The 20,712-nt window shown below is 42.7% G+C and overlaps 1 protein-coding gene across 2 annotated transcripts; it reads right to left on the bottom strand.

Annotated features, from left to right (window-relative positions):
* Positions 1-3,784: 3,784 nt before the first annotated feature.
* On the bottom strand, positions 3,785-13,788 carry HAO2 (hydroxyacid oxidase 2). 2 transcript variants are annotated; one of them, XM_064644560.1, is made up of 8 exons: positions 13,664-13,788; positions 11,881-12,033; positions 10,977-11,128; positions 9,904-10,187; positions 9,314-9,529; positions 7,393-7,551; positions 5,959-6,028; positions 3,785-4,073 (listed from the first exon to the last, which is right to left on the bottom strand). In XM_064644560.1, the coding sequence occupies exons 2-8, from the start codon at positions 12,009-12,011 to the stop codon at positions 4,018-4,020; spliced, it is 1,068 nt and encodes a 355-aa protein (XP_064500630.1). In that variant the 5' UTR covers positions 12,012-12,033; positions 13,664-13,788; the 3' UTR covers positions 3,785-4,017. The 2 variants fall into 2 exon arrangements, with proteins under 2 accessions (XP_064500630.1, XP_064500631.1); XM_064644561.1 differs by having other exon boundaries at positions 9,904-10,184.
* Between the last annotated feature and the right edge of the window lie 6,924 nt (positions 13,789-20,712).

The raw sequence follows: 20,712 nt of genomic DNA, 5'->3' as shown, positions 1-20,712 counted from the left end.
GTAGAAGGTTGCTTTTTGATAGCATGGTTCCCCCTGGCCATGCCAGTGAAGTGGGCACCGAGGTATTTGCCAGCTGCAAAGCAGTCTGTGGCAGGGCGTCTGAACCACTGAGAGCTGGCCTTTTGTCCCAGAAGTGGTACTCTGCTGCAGGCTCAGCTTGGAAACCTCAGGTGAAGAGCAGATTTACCATTTGCCCACAAGATGCACATGACCAATTCTACAGGGATTCCTCTTTGTTATTGATTCCTGAGGCATGATACTTACACAAACCTGACCAGCAAAATCTTCCCTTACCCTTGCTCTATGGCAGGGCATGCAGAACTATTCAAGCGTACAGGCATTGCCTCAGTTTTGGAATACATGCTGATCTGAAAGGGGAAAACAGGCTAGGAGGATATTCTATATAATTACATAGTTTGAAAAATCAGATAGAAAATTTGTGTGGCTTTAAAGGCCAATAGCAAGAGGCAGGATTAGAGAAGATACTTCAGCTCTGTGAATGCTGCAGTCCCGGACCCCTGCTAATCTTCATTTCACTTCCAAGTGCTCCATGCCTGTTCAAATATAGCTCCAAAGGTACTCCACTAGACGCTCAGATCACAGGATTTGCAAACTAGTGGCCTTTGCAAACATTTCTGGTTTAAGATGTTTATGCTATCTTATACACCAAACTTATAGAACAGCTTGATTAAAGGCTGCTGTTTCTATGACTACCTTAGTAGGGTTTACACATCCTTCAGCTCCACCTGCTCCACCTCCTATCCTTCATCCCCCAACTTCAGTGTCATGGGAAAAACAGAGAAGGCAATCACAAAAAAACCATGGTGCTTTTATTTTCATGATGTTACACTGTCTTTCCTTTAAAACAGATTTTGATCTCATGTACTCCATAATAGTGTAAATGAAGCCACCTGAAGTCAGCTCAACAGTGCAGACAACTTCCATCACTACTGTTTCAGCTCCAACAGACTCTCTGAGTTTCTTAAGATGGCTTTCCTCCTTTAAAGAAAAGGAGGAAAGCCATCTTTCTTTAAAGATGGCTTCACAATTGTAACAATGGCATGCATTCCACCATCTTGGTTTTGTTGGCTTTAAATGAAAGCTGAGACTCTGGAGCCTGAAATTAGTGATTCTCCTGCCTCAGCAGAGCTGTCTTGAGCACTACCTCAGCTCCAAGGAACACACACTGCTGTGAGGAGCACCATGAGCAAACCATCAGACTGGCTGCATGCATGGAACATTGAGAGGGTCTGACTGCAAGTGAAAGGTGTCTCACTGAAATGCTGGTAAGAAATGGATGATCTTTCACTACCCGGATTTCTCTAGACAAAAGAGATTTCTTTCAGTAAATAGGAGTATAGAACAAGGAGCAAAGCTCTTGATGGTCAGCGACTAGGGAGACAGAGGAGCTCATTTTCATGAAAACAGAACTTAAATGCAGTTGTCCCAGCCCCTCACTACCTATTTTCCCATTTCACAGCATCAGCTCCAGAAGACAGTAGCTAACTTCAGGCACCTGCTCACTCTCACCCTTTCCATGTCCATGTCTAGGTCTTATAGATTTACAGAAGCAGATCTAAAAAAATTCAAATGCCTGGAGGCAAGTCATCAAGATGTATTGGAGAAAGGATGCTGGAAATTCTGCTCCTCTACAGAGCTTAGCCAGATATCTCCAGTCTGCCAGCAGGCCCCTTCAGCCACTGCCATTGGTATAAGCTGGAAACAAGCCTTCTAGCAAGTTTAGGACCTAACGAGCCTCACTTGATTCTTCTAAGATATGGGCAAAAGTAGGTGATGCTGCTGTTCCCATTTTCCCTTTTACACCAGGAGCCAGAGGTCAACATGCTCAGCAAGAACTGGGGAGCACAGATGCCCTCTCCTCCACAGAAAAAGCAGCACCTCTTCTATGACAGGAGAAAGCCTTGAGCAAAGAAGCTCATAGGCAGTTTCGTGGGAGGAGAGTGGGCACTTTCTTGGAATTTGGCCACACAGCACTCCAAAACAGGGTTAGAGAACTGTGCAGCCCCATGCATCCAGGACTCCTGTGGTGTTTTCCTCTGAGTAATTACTGCGTGAATGAATGACCTCAGGCCCCCACCTTCACTCTCATACACAGGAGAACTTTGATTACTAGCCTACAAAGCATCACTTTTCCCTGTCTGCAGCCACTTATTCTTGATGCTTTTACTGAACAGTGCCAGAATTCCAAGGGGAGCAGGGGGAGATCCCACTTGGTGGGAAATGCCACATGCCCATGCATGATACCCAGGGCAGTGCAGTTTGCAGGGCACCACTGTTTGCGATTGCCAAGAAAGGGAGCCTTGTGTGCCAGGGGAGACTGGGAGGTGCACTAAATAGGGAAGGTGCCCAGCAAGTTGGTATTTCTTTGGCACAAAGTGACATGGCATCCCATTGCTGTCTGGCATCCCTCTGCCATTTTGTGCTGCTGTAACATCAGTGGCCACACTTGTGAGTCTGGCCATAAAAATTATTTATAAGAAAACAAGGTCAGGTGTCCTATCAGATATTTTTAACATCACATTGCATTTTTAAAGATGACGAACATTAGCAGTTTTCCTGTATGTACCATCTTAGTTTACTTAGCCTCATTTAAAAGACCTGATTAAGCCAGAGCAGTTAAATCAGTTAAACTCTGTGGAAATTCAGCTTATTCCCAGATACACTGGCCCAACACCCCACAGATTTACACGTCACATTTATAACAAAGACCAAATACGCACACAGCGGGTTTAGCCATTTTGAGTAGATAATTCTTTTTACACCTTTACTTGGACAGCATTATGTAAAGATTAAAAAAACAATTGTTGTTAAACTCCTCCTAGGGACAACAGTCCAGGATAAATACTCATGCTGCAGCCTATTGACACAGACAAACCCCAAGGGACATCAGCTCCAAATAATACAACATCAACAGATTTCTGCCCTGGCTGTAAGACCGTATGTGCCCCCACATTCCCTCATTTCCATTCCCCAGTAGCTCCCTCAGCTATGGGCAGTAGCATACTTCCTTGTCTACTCTGGGCAGCCAGAAAGCAGCTCTGACACAGCCAAGGGCCATTGACTTCCTCACGAGGAAGCAACACTCATGTCTCAGGAAGAAACTTGGACAGGGAAGGGATGAGCACATATTTCTGCTACCTCGGAGAGCAAGTGTTTATGCTGGCATCAGGTGTGACACTGCCTCTGAGCTATCCTCAGAGAGCAAAGGTCACATGCTGCTGGGGTGGTGCCAGCAGCTCCTGCCCACTCCGTTAGCCTGTGCTGGCTGCCCTTATCCATGGGCAGAGACCAGGGCACCAGGTGAGTGATGTACCCACTGCCACAAACTTGTGGTGTCCTCTGAAAATGAACAGGTCTTGACTGCTACTCAGAAGAGTTTGCCTTGCAAATTAACTATGTAGTGAAAGAAGAGGCTCTCTCAGCAGGGAGCACAGGGTGCTGATTTGGTTACAGGTGATTTCATTGCTCTGCGTTTAGAAGCAGTGGGCAAAAACTGCCCCCACCATCAAAGGGTAACTTGTGTGCCTGTTAACTGATGCATCTTGTTTCTGTATCTGTTATGAATACATCTGGGAAAAGCCCAAGCTATGGAAGATATTGGCCACAACAATTACTATGCCAGAGTAGGAAAGTGTGACTGAGTTGCAGTCAGACCTGGTAGGACAATCAAGTGGAAAAAGCAAGGCACATAGTTTTCCATGTCTGGATGTCCAGTGTAATAGAACTCGGGAGTAAAGCCCAACATAGGTAATGACATGGAACAGCCAGTTTAAAGCAAATGTATTTAAGCAAGTAAAAATTACTCGAACTGCTAAGGAATTCATTGGTCTCAACAAAAGCAGAGCACAGCCTTTGCTAACACGGAGACTTTCCTAATCTCCTCAGAAGTTTCCTGAAGGCCTTATCATATACTTATTGTTCCTTCTTTGCTGTCTTCAGTCTGGCTGGGACCTCAGCTTGAGCTGCCTCTGTTTGGTGGGTATTGCAGGAGGCTGTTCACAGCTTGGAGAACCGAACCAGGTGTCGGCCAATCTCTGAGACTCTGGCACAGCCTGAAATACATGACACAGCAATGAGAACGAAAGGTTTGTGGATGAAGCTTGGAAGCCCCCTTCTCTGAATCACAGTCTTGTCTTGTATGAACTGGGTTGGGATAGGTTCGTACTTCAGTAGTTCTGTTCCTCAATGGCATCTTCAGCTTTGAGGTTAGGCACCAGAGTTCCCACACAAGTAGAGTTAGAAACATGAAAAAAAAAGATCCTTACAACAAGCTGAGCAGAGTGTTATCTGATCCAGTCAGCAGAGAAAAGGTAGACAGAAAAGATACAGGGATTGCTGGGTGCCAAGTGACCAGAGGTGGAGATTTGCACTGGCATTTCATCTGGTCAAAAATGGGTGGAAGAGGGATTCTGGTTGGCACCCAGCTGGACATGAGCCAGCAGTGTGCCCAGGTGGCTACAAAGGCCAATGGCAACCTGGCCTGTATCAGAAACAATGTGACCAGCAGGACCTGGGCAGTGATCAGGCCCCTGAATGGGGCACTGATGAGGCTGCACTTTGAATCCTGTGTTCAGGAGAGTTTTAGACTGGATATTAGGAAAAATTTCTTCACATGAAGGGTTATCAAGCATTAGATGAGGCTGTCCAGAAAGGTAGTTAAGTCACCATCCCTGTAGGTATTTAAAAGACATGGAGATGTGGTGCTTAGGGACATGGTTTCATGGTGGACTTCGCAGTGCTGGGTTAAGAGTTGACCTTGATGGTCTTATAGGTCTTTTCCAACCTAAAAGATTATATGGTTCTATGAATTTCACGCTTCCACTAAAAAGATCCCAACTTGCTGCTCTTGCTGAATCCAGTGCCCTTTTGCATGTAAAGTCTAAGAGCCCGCTGGAAAAAAACCCCAACAAAACAAAAAACAAAACCCCCACAAAACCAACAAACCCACCGTGTAGGAATCTTTGCTAGTTGAAAAAGTGACCTGTAAAACCAACTGTGCCAACAGGATTTCAATTCCAGTCTCCTAGTCAGAATTGTTATCCACTTGAGTTCATGGTTGCTAGAGCATGAAAATCTTTAATAAGATCCTTTGCTGATGTCTGAATACTCCTGCACTGGATCTGCATGTCATGCTTGGTATCATAGAATATCCTGAGTTGGAAGTAGCCCACAAGGATCATGGAAGTCCATCTTCTGGCCCTGCATAGGACAGCCCCATGAATCACACCATGTGCCTGAGAACATTGTCCAAATGCTTCTTGAACTCTGACAGGTTTGGTGCTGAGACTTCCCTGGGGAACCTGTTCCAGTGCTCAACCACCCTCTTGTTCATATGTGAAACAAGTTTGCACTGGGCTCTGCAAGTTTGCTGTCAGTGAGGGGATCAAACATGGCAGCTACAGTTGGGAGCAATAGTGAGAAATGAGAGTGAGGAACAAAAGTAAAATCTTGGAGGAGACATGAAGGCTTTTAAGGCATGTAGAATGCAGAGGTTTGAACCTCTACGAACAGGCTGTATTCTCCAATATGCTGAGAAAAATTCTGCATCCATTTTTAATGAACTTTTCACGCAGAAAAAAATTGGTTCCATTTTGCCCTGATAAACAGTATGTCAAATACTGAAAAACATATGCTACCATTCCCAGCAGAACAAAAATTGCAGGTTTTGCTCAGCTTTACTTAGCAATTTTGTATCTCTTTAGCTGGGTCACAAAGCTGCTTTAACCTATTTCCTCCTTGCAAGTGTCATTGCTCTGACACCTGAAATGCCAAGTGGTTTTCTAGGAAGCAAAGAATCACCTTAAGCATAGCAACTTGAACCGGCACAGGTCAGGTGGATTCCCTTTTTGTGACCCATCCATCAGACTTCTGATTTTATATGGCTTGCATGAAGAAACCTCTGTATCACCCATTGCAAACAACCTGCAAAATACTTACCAGCCAAGGCCATCGACAAACGAAATTCATCCTGCAAAATTCTCAAAACATCCTGGAGACCTTCTTCACCCTGCTCCGACAGAGAAAGCACTCAGGGTAAAAGGAGCACTGGCACAGAGCAAGGCTGCAGGATGCTTGCACTGTGAGAGCTGGGACAGTCCCTTAACCTCGTGCCAATTCCAAGCTCTCATACAGATGAATGATTAAAACTTTATGATGGATGTGCTCAGTTCATTGCAGTTTAATTTAAATGCTTTTCCTTTTGTGATACATCTGAACATGGAAAGAAAACAAAGCTGGTTTTCGCTTGTGACATTTTCTAGCTGGTTTCTTCTCTTAGCTTTCAGTTTTCCTCTGCCAATTGGCTTGTTATTTAAAATGTCAAGCCTTACAATGCTGACAGCTTTCAATGAAGTAGTGAGAGTTTTATATATGATACTGCTTTAAAAACTTTAGTTTACTCAAATATTGGTCTGAATCTTCAAAAATAATATATTGTGTGTTTTCCCCTGTGTAAGTGACACCAAGAAGCTCAAAATCCAATAAATTGTATATAAGATTTTGAGTTTCTTGTAAAATACTGGATGATTTTTTCTTTTTTTTTTTTTTTTTTTTTTTTTTTTCTCTTAAATTTTCTTTTTACTTCTTGCAATAAAGAATGTTTTGGGTGCAGACAATGTTGGTGCTTGTTCATGTCCTTCCTCTTTGTATGCTAGGGTAACACACCGAGATACATCTTTAGGAATACTCTAACTTACTCATCTTTAGGAATTTAATACCAAAGCACAGTTAAACCCCCCAAATCCCATCTCCATTCTGCTTGCATTGTGGAAAAAAAGCAGGCAACTCACAGCAGCACCCCTTTCATGTTAGGCCCTTTTTTTATGTTTACTGGCAAAAGAAACAGTACTGACAACTCTTCCAGGTTTCTCAGAAGATTCAGGTGACTTCTTGCTTAAAATCTAGCTACTGGAATCCACAGCAATCACACCACTGGACAAGAGTCTCATTCAAAAGACAGGAAATGTTTCTAGACCATAAAAATAAAGATTTTTTTTACTCTAGAGAAAAGTTTGGAATCTCCAATCGAGAGGCTAAATAGCAAAAATTTAGTAAAGCAAACAACTGATGTAATAATATTTTAATTGTATTATGTTAACTTTCTGCATCAGAGGCCTAATTCATGACTCTGGATTGTAGAAATATTCCCATAGTTAAGAAGCAGCATATATAGGAAATTGTGAAATTCAGTGGTATTTTTAAATCACAGAAATGTCAGATTTGGGGTGATTCCACTTAAAAATCCATTAAAAAAAAAAAAAAAGAGAGAGAGAGATTCTTTACCAGTGAAAACTTTTTCTCTATGACTTCAATAACAACAGAGTGTTGAAGAGTATGAGAAGCAGGCATGTGAACTGAAAGTTCCTCACTCACCTTGTAAGCCAGACCCCATAAAGCTGGTCTTCCAATAAAGACGCATTTTGCTCCCAGTGCCAGTGCTTTTAACACATCACTTCCTTTTCTTATTCCACCATCTAAGTAAACTTCAACTCTGCCTCGTACTGCCTCCACAACTTCAACCAGAGCATCAATCTGCAAAGAAGCATCCAGTCTCACCTTGAGGTCAGCCTTTGATTCCAGGACAAAGAGGACATATTTCAAAGAGACAGGCAGGGAGATAATGCTTCCATAGCATACCTTCTCAAAATAAAATGTGATGATGCATCACAAATAGCTGAGCACCAAAGGCTGCAGGATAAAGTGCAGCTCCCTATTCTGTTTATGTGATAGTTAACATGATTTTCCAGTGCTTTGCCTATATTGATATTTTTGCTAGCACTTCTGGTGAGTGCTTTATGAAAGATTTTATATATAAATTTCAATGAAAATAACTGTTATTTTACTTTCATTTGAGACAAATGTTTGTAAAAAAGGCTGATGTCCAAACTGCCTACAGTTTACATTTCAACCTAATCCTGGTGACCACCTGTCGAATGCCTCCTCAAACCCCCTAAAGCATCTATGAAGGATTTCATTTGCTTTGTATGACAGTCAACATATCATTTCCTCCAGGTTAAGTCTCCTGATTCCCTAAGGTCTTTTTTGTAGAGTCCAACATGGGCTAGAGTCCCAGTTACTAGTGCAGGGCAGCACCATACAGAGATGCTGGCTGTGGTCCCAAAGGCAGTACAACCAGAGGCAGGACATTACACTAGACCTAATTAACTCTCAGCAAACCCAAATGGCTCTTTTCTGCAGTTTCTTATACCCTTTTGCCTCCTTTTAATCTTTTTTTTTTTTTTCTTTTTTGAGTAGAGCAGCTATAACTAAGAATACTAAGCAGATTTTTCCAGTTAATCCATTTTTTTCCAGGATTTCAGACTAAAAACTTTCAGGCTGAAATTTTCTAGGAGTAGCTTATCGAGGACAGGGACAATAGATTCTATTGTCAGGCTTGGTACCAAAAGAATATCAGAGCCAAACCAGGTATCTACTGCCCTGTCTGTGTATGTAAAGAAACTTTTATAGTAGAAGAGCAATTCAATATGGATGCCATTTCTGTAATTATGCCCTCAGCATTTAGACTATAAATATTTCTTATTCATTATTGTCAGGCTTGATGTAGAATAGAAGACAATTCCCTGGTACCTATTTTTATTTTACAAAAGAAAACAGAGAAAAAAACATACATAAGATACTATGCAATGCAGAACTGTAAAATAAGGACAATTGGAAAAACTGAGAGAAGCCAAATTAAACCAGTGAAATACACATATGTCCAAACAATGCTTGATTTCTTTGTACAGTTTAAAAAGCAGGGGAATTTTTTTCCAGATAAGTTATCCTTCTTTTGGCTCGTGAAAGTCAATAAATTCCCATTTAGACTTGTGTCTGTAAATACGCAAGCAGGCCTCTCACTAAATCTAGCTGCGTTGTTTTGCATGTTTTGACAGATGTGAACAATGAGAATACATTATGCTTTCATTTGTACATTTTTGGTTTCAGAGCTTCGTTTTCCTTTTGCTGCAGTGCGCAAAGAGTTTGTGTGCACTGCACCAGCTCATGGAGACACAGGCAGAAAACATTTCCTGACTTAGGCCAGTACTTTATCTGCAGTTATGTGGTTTCTGCAACACTCACAAAACCCTCCCAAGAAGCTGAGAAAATACTTCAGTGGGTAGCTCATGCCAAGTTACAGATCTTACAAGTTTAAAGCTAAAGTATATCTGCACACAACCACTGGACAAATACAAGTCCATGAAAAGTGTACACATAGAGCTGGTCATAGAGATACCCAGGTTAATGCAAATATGCAGACTGTAAGCAGTCATGGGACATATATTTTCTCACTTACAGTGGCAGGTCCTTCATCCAGTTGTCTTCCACCATGATTGGACACAATAATTCCCTGAACTCCATGTCTCACAGCCAGCTCTGCATCTTCTTTCGTCAAGATGCCTTTGATGATGATGGGCAGGTGGGTCAGGCTCTGCAGCCAGTAGATATCATTCCAGGTGATGGAAGGATCCAAGCTGTTGGGTGGCAGTCCATACTCAGAACGGTCATCTCCCTACAGCCATAGAACAAAAGAAAGCCTCATCTGAGCTGCAACAATTCAGAGGTCCCTTGAAGGGACCTTTTCCTTGCCATAGAAAAGATTAATTAAACTTGCTAACAAACATGTTCATCAGCTCCAGAAAGCATATATCTCTGAAGAAGAATAATTACAGTGGGGGTGGAGATCAGTTTGTCTTAGGCATCTGGATGGGGATTTTGAAGTCGGAACCCAGGTTGGCAGGAGATCAAGGCAGGATGGTGCAGAACCAGAAGGGGAGAAGATACACCCTGGGTAGAGCAGATGCCAAAGCAGCAGTTACCCAGTGGTTTTGTCTCATGTGGTACATGCCAGCAGAGTGAATGAAAGGACAGGCTCATTTTACAAACCTCAAAGTCTCGTTCCAAGTTCTTCAGTTTCATGTGGGGTGGAAGGCAGAAACCGTTGCGGATATCGTCACGTCTTTTGCCCGTGTAGGGCAGATCCGCGGTGAGGACAAGGGCCTGGAAACCCAAGGCCTCCGCTCGTTGGACCAGCTGACGGGAAGCTGCCCTGTTGCGGTGGATGTAGAGCTGGAACCACCGGAGGCCCCTGGGAGCGGCCGCAGTGATCTCCTCCAGCGTGCAGGTGGAGTACGTGCTGGCAATGTAACAGGTGTTCATGGCTTTGGCTGCTTCAGGACGTATTGAAAAAGAATCAGAAACAAAGTGATTTGAACCATCTCACCAGACATCAGACACAAAATTCTGTGCTCTTTGCAGAGACTTCCTGAGCTCCTGTTTTACATATATCCTATGAAGCACTGTGCAATTATGACCCCAGGATTAAAAGTAGCTGTATTTACCATGTGCTAGTGTAGGATCATGGTTAAGAAAGTGGGAAAGAGAGAGGCAATTTACCAAGCTGCGTGTTCATTTTGCAACTACTTTTTTTGAAAAACCATGAATTTTTTCTTTATGACTGAGTTTTCACAGGAATGCACTCTCAATTCCACTTGGTGTACACAGAAATACACAGAAGAGTAATTTTAAAGCATCAGGTCTCCAAACCCACCACAGGATTTGTGAAGAGATACCATCCCTCTTTTTTCTCCAAGGGAGACACTTCTTAACTGGTAACAAGGAATTCACAGTCTGAGTCTCATCCACCACTTTTATGACCTATCTAGAGCCACCAGGACTGAGAACCTTGTGTGGTTCTTGGTGTGAGTCAGAAATGGGTCCACTGCCCTTGTCTTAAGTTTGCAGCAGATTCCACAGTGAGGATCTTGTAATAGTGGTAGCTGGAGAAATAGAGCAATGCCTATACAGGTTCCCATGCAGAGTGTCAGAAAGTGGGAAAAGAGTTTGCCCCTTCAAGCCTGAAAACTTTTCTCAGTCACACTCCAAGCCATCCTAAAAGCTTCTTGAGGCTTTTACACAAACCACCCTTTTCGCAACATGGCAGCAGACCAGAAGAGTACCTCTGGCTGTGCTTTTCTCTCCATCAGGCCATGCTAGCTGGTGGAAGCCAGTGGGGGCGATTCCTACGGGAAAGCTGATTTCAGTCCCCAGGATCTTAGTCCTAATATCCATCATGGATACATCCCGCAGTATACGTGGCTGGAAACGAATTCTGCAAGGCAAAAAGAACCACATTCAGGATAGTAGATGTTCAGTGACTTTTCTGAAGTTTCATGGAAACCAGGTCTCCATTTACCAACTACAAGGCAGGAATCTGAGACAATAAATAGAACAGCATATAACAGAGGTTCAACCACTTCCATTTTCCATTAATTCTGCTTACTGGCCACAATACTTAATTTCTTCACTTCCCACTTCATCTCACCTTGTGGGTCCCTTCCAATTCAGCATATTCTGTGATTCTGTGTCTTGTTCTCCCATTGTCCACCTCCCAGGTTGCTTCTACTTGCAGCCCAATCCCAGGTTGGTGCCTTCCACTCCACCATTTGTATGTCTGTCCTCACTGTACAGTGTGCCTGCCCTCACACTCTGCAGCATGTTCCCCAAATCCCATCCTACTTATGCTTAGACTTCCTGCTTTTCTGCAAGAGCTCCCTGTTGCTTCTCATTCTATTATAGCTACTCATCTCCTTTCCTGTCATGCCTGTATACCACACGGTACCGTACCGTACCCTATCACTTGCCTGTACCCTCAGCATCACTTATGCCTCACACAATCTGTGTCACAGTCAGGCTGGCATCAGACCATGCAGCATATATCATTCAGGTAAGTGCATTTTGCTTGGGGATCACCTTGAAAAGGCAAGGTCTTAGGTGTCTTTGCTTGTGAAGTCCAAAACACTTGCACAAAAATGTAGTTTAAAAGCTCCCAGTACAACACCCCTCATTTCCTCCTCACATTACCTTTTATATGCCAAGATGTTTTCATCTCGTGTGTTACAGTCATCTGCTCCAGCTGCAAAATAATCCCAAGCAATCTTGGGTAAATACTTTTTAGCGTAGGCTTCAAAGTCTGAAAGACACACCATAGCCATTGCTGAGAGAGGCTCTGGGAACCTTGAAGAAAAGAATAACATGGAGGAGAAATTAGATCCCTGAACTGTCATTCTCTCTTCCAGGGGCTCTCATGTCACTCAATGCAAATCTTTGAGTCGTCTGTCTTTTAGAAGACCTGCTGAGAGGTTGTCTCTGTCTATTGAGCACATCAGTCTATGAATGTATCTTCTCCCCTAGTATGAGAAAAACTTGCAGATGAAGCTATAGGAAGCTTGCATCTCTGTGCCTTTATTCTGTTTTAAACAGCAGCCTGAAGAGGACCTTTTAGGTCCTCTGATCTTTTAGTCGCATAATTCTGTCATAAGTTCCATCTTAAAACTAGCTGGGTTATTTGTTCCACTAATTCTCCTCAAAGTTTGTCCCAGAACATCATTTGCTAGATTACCCCTAAGGACAGCTCCCTGACTGAACAATTAGTTATGGAACTCAGTGATGGAATTTGAGATTATGAAATCTGGAAACAAGTAAATGCAGAGTCTACATCTAACCTGCTCCAGCATGAACGCATTGTAAAACTATGTCCAGACTCTGAGTGCAAGTGGAACAGCAACTCTGTGGAAAAAAACAAAGCATTTTCTACAGATCTTCATTTCTCTAACAAATATCTTCTGGGTGTTTGAATTACATGACATATACTATAAAAGGAGCATACAGAATTTGGACAAACCATGAGAAAATACTGGCAAAAAACAATTTCTGCAAAATGAAACATGTTTCTAAGAACTACCCTCAGCCTTTCAGGGAAGACAAGTGATGTTGTGTTGCCCAGATGTCTAATCAAACCAACATAAATGCTGCCCAGCAAATGCCTGCACTTGCATACTTTTGAAGTAGCCAGGACTAAAAGCTGTGCAAATTAATGTTTTAGCAAACCATGGCTGTGTATGAGGAAAAACATGTACAAAACACAGACAAAGGCAATTTGCTAAATTGTTTATTGCAATTACTTCCACAGCTCTGATTAAAATAGGCATTTAGTAAGGTATATGAAAACATGAAGTTTTTAAACAGCTGTGGTTCAGTCTGATTTTTCTAAAAAACATACAGGAAGAAGTAAATATCCTAATTTTCAGGATTAGCCTCCCACCACAGATTAGCAGGGGTTGCAAGATTCACCAAAATCAGTCCCGTGTGTCTGATGTTGTACAGTTCTGGCACAGATAAACACACAGCTTATGTACACAGAAACAACCTGTCAAACTGCAGGCATGGGGATGTCTCAGTGACTGAGGTACCTGTGTTTACATTTGAAAATTAGGACTTAAAATTCTATGCTAGAAAAGAGCCCAAGATGAGGGAGTCATTGGAAGATGAAGAAGAAATGTGACTGATTTCTTCAGTATTATTTTGTCTCATCTGACAGGCATTAGGTAGCCAGTGGTGTAAGTATGCCAAGTCTGCTCTCTATGCATTCAAGACATCAAGCACTGCCGACAGCACAAGTCTTCACATATAGACCGTGACATACTTTAAACAACGTGTCACAGCTTCTGCTTTTCCAACTCTTACAAAGGTCAAAACCAGAAACAACAATAAGATAAACCAAGTCCTCTCACAGCAGAATAAACTGCAATTTTAAACAACCCAGGCTCAGTCCTGTCTCCCAATTCAGGTCTTAGTTCAGACTTACTTTGGGTTTCAGGGAGAGCTGCAGGAGGTGAGAGCTTCTCCCTCAAGTTTGCCTGCAAACAGGATGTAGAGAAGGTCTTTTCACTGAGTAGATTCTGTTTTCTCTAGAATCAATAAGTAACTGTCAGAGATTAAAGCTCAATCCTGTGGTAAACTTTGTACTGTTTGTATAACACTAGTGTTGTTTGGCTATCAGGTGATTAAAAATTCCTTCTAAAAACATGTATCACCTTTTCAGTGGTGCGATTGCTTGGGACAGAGCCCCGGAGCTGAGCTCTGGCAGCTGCTGATGGCATTTAGGAGAGCAACACTATTTCAGGGGTTTTACTGAGTCTCTAAACTATTGATAACTTGCTGTTTCATGTGCTACAGATTCTACCAAAATGATGATCCACAGACAGAGTGAATTGTTACAACCCACAGCTACAGAGCTTGGACTCTTTACCAGCACATGTGAAAGAGATATTTTTTGCCTCCTACAGTATATGAACAACTAAAATACCCTTTGTCTTCTACCACTTTTAATGGGCTATGAGTGCTCTCATGATCCAGTTGCTCTCCCACTGATTCCCTCCTTTGGTCCTCCACTCAGTCATCTCCCAAGAGGATTGCCAGTCCTCCTTTTTCTGTGCTTGGAGCTGGTGGGACTTCTCTGTGCCTCCCTCCACCTCCACTGTTAGCATTACAAACCAGGACTGAGGTGCCAACAGATCTTAAATTTGCAAGATACGAAAAATAAACACTGGACAGTTTTATTTGTCTTTTGTTTTTTTTAGCCTTTGGGGTAAAAAAATGCTTTCAACATTTACATGCATCTCTGAGATCTTGAAGCTTTGATTTTTACTAACCGAAAATTGAGATATTATGATAAGAGGTGTAGAGAGTGAGGAAGAAACTTGTTAAAACACTCCCAAAGTTTTACAAGTACTGTTGTCCGCCCAGCCCAAGCAGCCCAGATGGGGCAGTGAGAAGCTGAACAGAACTGCAGCCTCAGAACCTGGTGTTCACCTGGCTAGTCTGGTCCAGGACTGCAGACCTAAAGTTTCTGACAGCAGAAATTGTAGTTCATTGACACCATCTATGCAGCTGCAATGAACCCCTGTTCTTCTGTTAGATGTGTTCACAAGATCCTGCCCAAACTAAACCAGGCATGGTCATCTCTACTGTTGTGTTCTGAAACTTGTTAAAATTCAGCCTTCAGGGCTCATTATCTGCCAACAGCACTGTGAAGTTAGCTTCTGGCACGGATAGCTATGGATACAGGTGTCACAAACCAGACAAGGTGTCACACTTAGCTAGAGTGCCCATGAGCTCTTTGGTTTGCTTTCCTGCTCAGGAAGAGCTGTGCAGCAGATGGCCTTCAGGTCACTTCTGAAGAGAAAAGCTGTGTTCTCTGTATGTGCACACAACCCCAGGAAAGGACGGAAAATCCTGCCCTCATTCTTTCTCCGCTAGATGTCAGGTTTGGGTCATATATATCAATTTATGTTGTTAAAAACAACAAAAAAACCCCAGTACTTGCTGGCCTTCAAGACACTATGGCCTTAAACTCACTACGATCACATCACAAGAATTCTTGCTAATATGTTTGGAAATCTTCATTCTCTGTGTTTTATTCTTAACATTTTCTGGTGCAACAGCACAGTACTAAATGTAACTACATCTGGTCTGCCCTGATCTTTGTTTCAGCCTACAAGTTGTCTGCAGGGTCCTCTGTCATATTTCTCATTATGCTGATCAAAGGACTCCCCTACTTTAGGGATGCACATTGCAGGCAACTCACCAAACCATAAAGTTTATGGTTTCATGATTATCATAATTTTACATGAATTAAAAATAGTCTGTGACTACTGTATTTTGGATCAGGAAAGGGGAAAAATCTCTGCATTTGTGCTGTGGCTTTTAAAAGGCTGTACTTTGCATCTAGATATATTTTCTTCCTTCAGCAATGGGCTCAATTCAAAGTAGCAATGACTTTTTTGTCCCAAAAGTGGTGTTTTCTCTGATACTAGTAAAAGTCCCATGATTTAGCTGTGAAGCTGTTAAATTCTAAGAAAATCAAAATTTGCCACAGAGATAATATCTTTGATTACAGCCCCTGTATATACTCAAAAAAAGTGGACAAGTTTTAAAACTCTGGAGCCCTTTCACTGGAGTACAGTAAAAGTACCTCCCTCCCACCCTCCATTATTCCTTCCTTCCCTCCCTTCCTCTTACCCTTCATCCCTCCCTCCATTAGTCCCTGCCTCCCTCCCTTTAAAAACTTTGCTGGAAGCCTTGCTGCCTTCTTTTGAAAACTGAATAAAATAATATAGGAAATAATTGCACATCTGGTCCAGGCTTGCAGGTAGAATGTCAAGCAGTCAACAGCCAAAGCTCAGTTTTTGCACAGATCTGCATAGCCGGGGTTTTGCAGCTGCTTACTTTTCAATACTAACAAAGTCAAAAGCTTGTGGGTCCAAACACAAAGATCCTCTGTAAATCTGTGCTCCAGTTCCTATTACAGTCACGATGCTCATTACTCCAGTTGGTTGTATTTGTTTGCTTTTCACAGATGGCAAATCACTGTGGGTCAAATTGACATCTCTCTCACTGATGCATCCACTAGTGGTCGGTTCAGTCTGGGACTTTGAAACATTTCAGTGAAGAATCTGGTGAACTCTAAGCAATGTAAATAATTCAGATGGCATAACAGTTTGCATACAGTCGCCACTGTTTTTCCTTATCAGATGTCTTTCTTGAGCATATGCCTCATGTTTGGAAGGAAAATTCTTGTCAGTCATACCAGAAAGTCTATCCCAAACTGAATATTTAAATAGCCATCCCTCTGTTATAGGAGGAGATGGCAACGAATCTTATATTTAACACAGCCTAACACTTTTGATTATAAGACATGTTTTTCAGCTGCTTCTAATTTTTTCATATTTTGATCATTCTAGGCTGAAATTTTCCATCCTTGATCTCTGTGTTGGGCTGAATTTTATTTCGGGAATGTTTCACTGAAAGTTGGTCAGCAACTTCCAAGAATGAGGTTGGTGAAAAATGATGGTTGGCCTATGCTGAAAATGTCTTACAATGGTTTCACTGCAGTTCAGTGCTTCATGCAGGGGCCTGAAATTAGTGGGGCCTGATCCCTGGAATCATCATCCTGGACTTCTGGCCATATGAAAATTCTGTCAGATCTGACCCAGCTGTAAATCATTGCTTTCCACTTGCACATGATCACCAGAGCTTGCCTGAAATCCAGATATTGTCTTTGCTGAACACTTGCCTAGTGCAGAGCATGCTTCTGCCATAGGAACTCAGAGAGCCCCAAATATGAGCAGAGGACAGAGAGCTGGCCTGAGCCCACTCTCCCACACCCCATGCCACCTGGGTTTGGACTCAGCCTGAAACAGCAATAAAGGGGAGAAGGAAGACAAAAATAATGGCTTAAAAGAGGAGCTGTGGGACAGCACCTAGGGACAGGCAGGGTGGGATGTGCAGAGGCAACAAGGTCAGAGACAGAGCAGATGGAAGCCAAGAGGGCAGGGACATCTTGGGATGACAGGGCTTCAGGGGGATAGAAGAATCAAGAGAAGGGGACAAATTAGGGGAAGAGACAGAAGGGCACTGCCTGTGACATACTGCTCTAGTGTTCTAGGAGACTATCAGATATTTGGCTGTTCTTTCTGCAACCACCTCTACCTCCAAAATCCAGAAGAGAGTTTGATTTATTCTCAGCATTACTCTGCAGAACAGCAAACAGCTACGGAGTCCTTTGGGAAAATGTGTCTCATGTACCTGGGTTTAAATTTTCAGAAAGGAAGTGTTTTCTGCTAGCAGATTACTCCTCTAGCTCATGTGACAGGGCTCTGTACTGGGTGCCTGGAAGCCAAACCATGTCTCCCATCTCCAGTGTAGTGTCACGTGGTAAAATGTGATTTCTGAGCCTTTCTTTCTGGCTTACCTAATGTGCCAGAAGGTCACCTAACTACAAGTGTTCACACTAGGCAGACATCTCAGTTCGACAGCTGTACCAGCATGAGAGAAGAGGTCTGAAGCACACCAGGTTTGACTACATGTATCAGAGAACACTGAGCAAAGATCTGCTAAGCCAGTGACAACAGGGCACAGCGAAATCACAGGATGCAAAAGCAGATTGGGTTGGGAAAGAAACATTAGGGGTGGTAATCCACAGCCAGTTAATTGCCAGTAGTGCTATGTCAGCACTCTTCCAGTCTGTGAGCATTCAGAGTGGTTCTTGAGATTACCAGCAGCCTAAACTCTGTGTTCTGCACCCTTGTCTATTAAATAGAGATGACTTTGTTATTATGCACAGCACCAGTTCAGGACTATTCTTTTTTTTCTGGGCCCTGCAAGAGCTAGTGGACTTAGATTGCCTGATGTATTCGGAAAACTGTGCCTCATGGGGTCCTAATCCCTCACCCTGCTACTGTAGTCCTGTATGTGGAATCTCTTCTTCATCCTCTGTCGGGTTTAGGTTAGAAGAACAATGATCATTTTTTCCTGCAAAGTGTAGAGATCCCTTCTGTCCTCTTATAAGGTGAAGAGAATTAAGCACAGTAGACTTTCCACGTTACAGGCTCGATCTCCAACTTGATCCCAACCCAAGGTGCAGCAGAATCTTTCAGCTGACAACTCCTTTGATGTACTGGAGTTTACCTCTCTCCCACAGCACATCTGTCTTAGCCTCCTTGGACATGGCAGCTCATAGGTAGAGCACAATGTACCCTGCCACCTATCAGTCTAAACCTTCCTACATCTCTAGATTTCCTCAATCACCTGAATTTTTTGTAATATCCTTTCTTTCATGTCATCCTTACCCTTTTCCTTTATTCCTCCTTTCTCTCCCTCAGAAAAACAGAAGAAACCAGGAGCATGCCTCTGGGTCCTACTGTGTAAGTCTGTTCCATTCCATCTCTTCAGATAAGGAAGATCTGGAGTGCTATGTGGTACTGAAGAGAGATAATGTAGTCTTTTTACCTGGCTACCCCTCTTCTACCCTGGAGCTGTAGAATCTGACACCAGCAATTCTGGAATCGAGCCAATAGGCTGGGAGTAAAGATCATGTCAGTGATGTAGAAGACCCACTTATCAGTCATGTGAGGAGTGATGGTCTGCAGGTAGCAGGGAGGGAGTGCACAAGTGGGGTCACAGGCTGAGCACAAAACCATAGAAATAGAGATTTCAGAGACCAGATGCAGAGTCATTGAATTATTGCTGGGAAATGCTGAAGGAGGAAAGACTATGACTGTACATTCTCAGTATGAAAATGTACAGCACTACTCATCTCAGGTGCATATCTAAGACTGCTGTCAGGCAAAGAACTGCAATATGTCTGCAAAATAGGAGTAAAGGTGTGAGGTGAGTAAGAAAAGAGTTGGGGAGAAAGGTCTGCAGAACCTGTGTTTCCCAGAACACCCTTTGGTTCTCACCAGCTGCTGCCAAAGTTGCCTCCAAAGACACTGAGCTCACAGAACGTGGAGCAGCAGAGGAGCTCAGGCATGACTCAGCTTTGAGTTTGCCCCTTGATTTCCATGGGCAGCTGCCCCTCTTAAAGCCAGGAAGTTGGAGGCAGTTGGATATGACGTTAACCCCTTATGTAGGTTTAGCTACAGTTTATTTTGTCCATAGCCTTACTTGGCCTACTAGGCCAGCTAGGCTTATGTAGATGTCTAGCCTTCCTTCTTTGCCGTGTTCTTGAAATACCATGGTGCTGGTAGTGAAAGAAGTAGCTCACTCAAGTCCACAGAGCACAATAAAAACAGAAACGAGGTACCAGCAACCGGCACCTGTCTGAGTCAAAGCCTACTTTGTGCTTGATGTCCCACTTCCATTTTACAAGCTGGGAAAAGTCCTGGTAACTTCCATTTGCAATGGGAATGATGCTGCTCTCTGACCACCATTTTGGAATCATCGAGAACTAAGTCTTTATCTGTCATTGAATAACAGTCATAGAAGAATAGAAAGTAGGGCTAAGAGGTGAAGCTATGTAGTCCAGTCCTGTTCCTGAATTCAGAATCAGCTACAATTGTACCTGTCTCCACTCATGGAGGTACGGAGGTACCACATCCTCCAAAGAAACTCATTTAATTGATTGACTACACAAGGAAAATTTACAGATGTTTCACTTGGATATCCTTTCCTGTAATTCCGGCTATTACCCATCCATAGTGGGAACAGAAAAATTCACTACTGTACTCCTTATGTCTATCTTTAAAATATTTAAATATCATTGATGGGCCACCCCCTCTATTGTCTCTTTTCTAAATCAAGTTATGCAAATGATTTTCATCATGAACCATGTTTTCTAGACTTTTGGTCATCCCTAGTTCTCTCCTCTGACTCTCCAGCTGTTCAACATACTCCCATAATTAAAGCACCAGGAACTGGACATGATCTTCCAGCTGAGTCCTCTCCTGCCCTTATCTGGAACAAAGGAAAAAGAATATGTCAATATTCCTGTTTATTCAGCTGTGATGGTAGAATAGTATTTTTGTGTTCATTACTCAGCAGTATGTTCCTTACTTATTTCTTCAGATGAACCTTTCCATCCCGAGATTAAGAAAGGAGACAAATGCATTTGTTCATCTCTTCCAAACAAATAAGTAGTCTCATCTCTTTTTCAACTTGGACAAGAGTCAGGTTAAGGGTAATAGAAGTCTCAAACCTCAGAAATCAACCACTTATCAAAGAACTCTTAAATTTGGTAAAAATTTTGAAAGGAAGTAGATGTCATAAAAAGACTCCATCCCAAACACATGAGAGACACCCTTATACATCCAGGAAGCCACCTCAGAGAAACAGAGAAACTAATATGATATAATGGAGGCCTTTGAACAACAGTGTCAAGAACAATCTCTGTCATGAAAGATCCACCTCAGCCTTGAGATTTTGTGGTGGTGGAAGGGCAGAAAATAAAGGAGATTTTCACGAATCTCAGTGTGAATGAGAATGTGGTCTCAAAACTACAGCTGAGGGGTTCCTTTTAGCCTTGAGACTGAATTAGTGCTGAAGCTGAGCCTAGGTCTCCAAAATCCCAGAACT

Source organism: Pseudopipra pipra, chromosome 2 (genome assembly GCF_036250125.1).
Source record: "Pseudopipra pipra isolate bDixPip1 chromosome 2, bDixPip1.hap1, whole genome shotgun sequence".
Classification (NCBI taxonomy): Eukaryota; Metazoa; Chordata; class Aves; order Passeriformes; family Pipridae; genus Pseudopipra; species Pseudopipra pipra.
The sequence above is the reverse complement of the archived record's forward strand: the minus strand, read 5'-3'. Positions and strand labels throughout refer to the sequence as shown.

What these genes read in the sequence shown, in the direction of transcription:
- HAO2 (XM_064644560.1), bottom strand. Translation starts at nt 12,011, where the DNA reads ATGGCTATGGTGTGTCTTTCAGACTTTGAAGCCTACGCTAAAAAGTAT. An exon ending in AGAGAAAAGCACAGCCAGAG is followed by an intron (nt 10,188 to 10,976) that starts GTACTCTTCTGG and finishes TACGTCCTGAAG; the next exon opens with CAGCCAAAGCCATGAACACC. An exon ending in TATGGGGTCTGGCTTACAAG is followed by an intron (nt 6,029 to 7,392) that starts GTGAGTGAGGAA and finishes CTGTCGGAGCAG; the next exon opens with GGTGAAGAAGGTCTCCAGGA.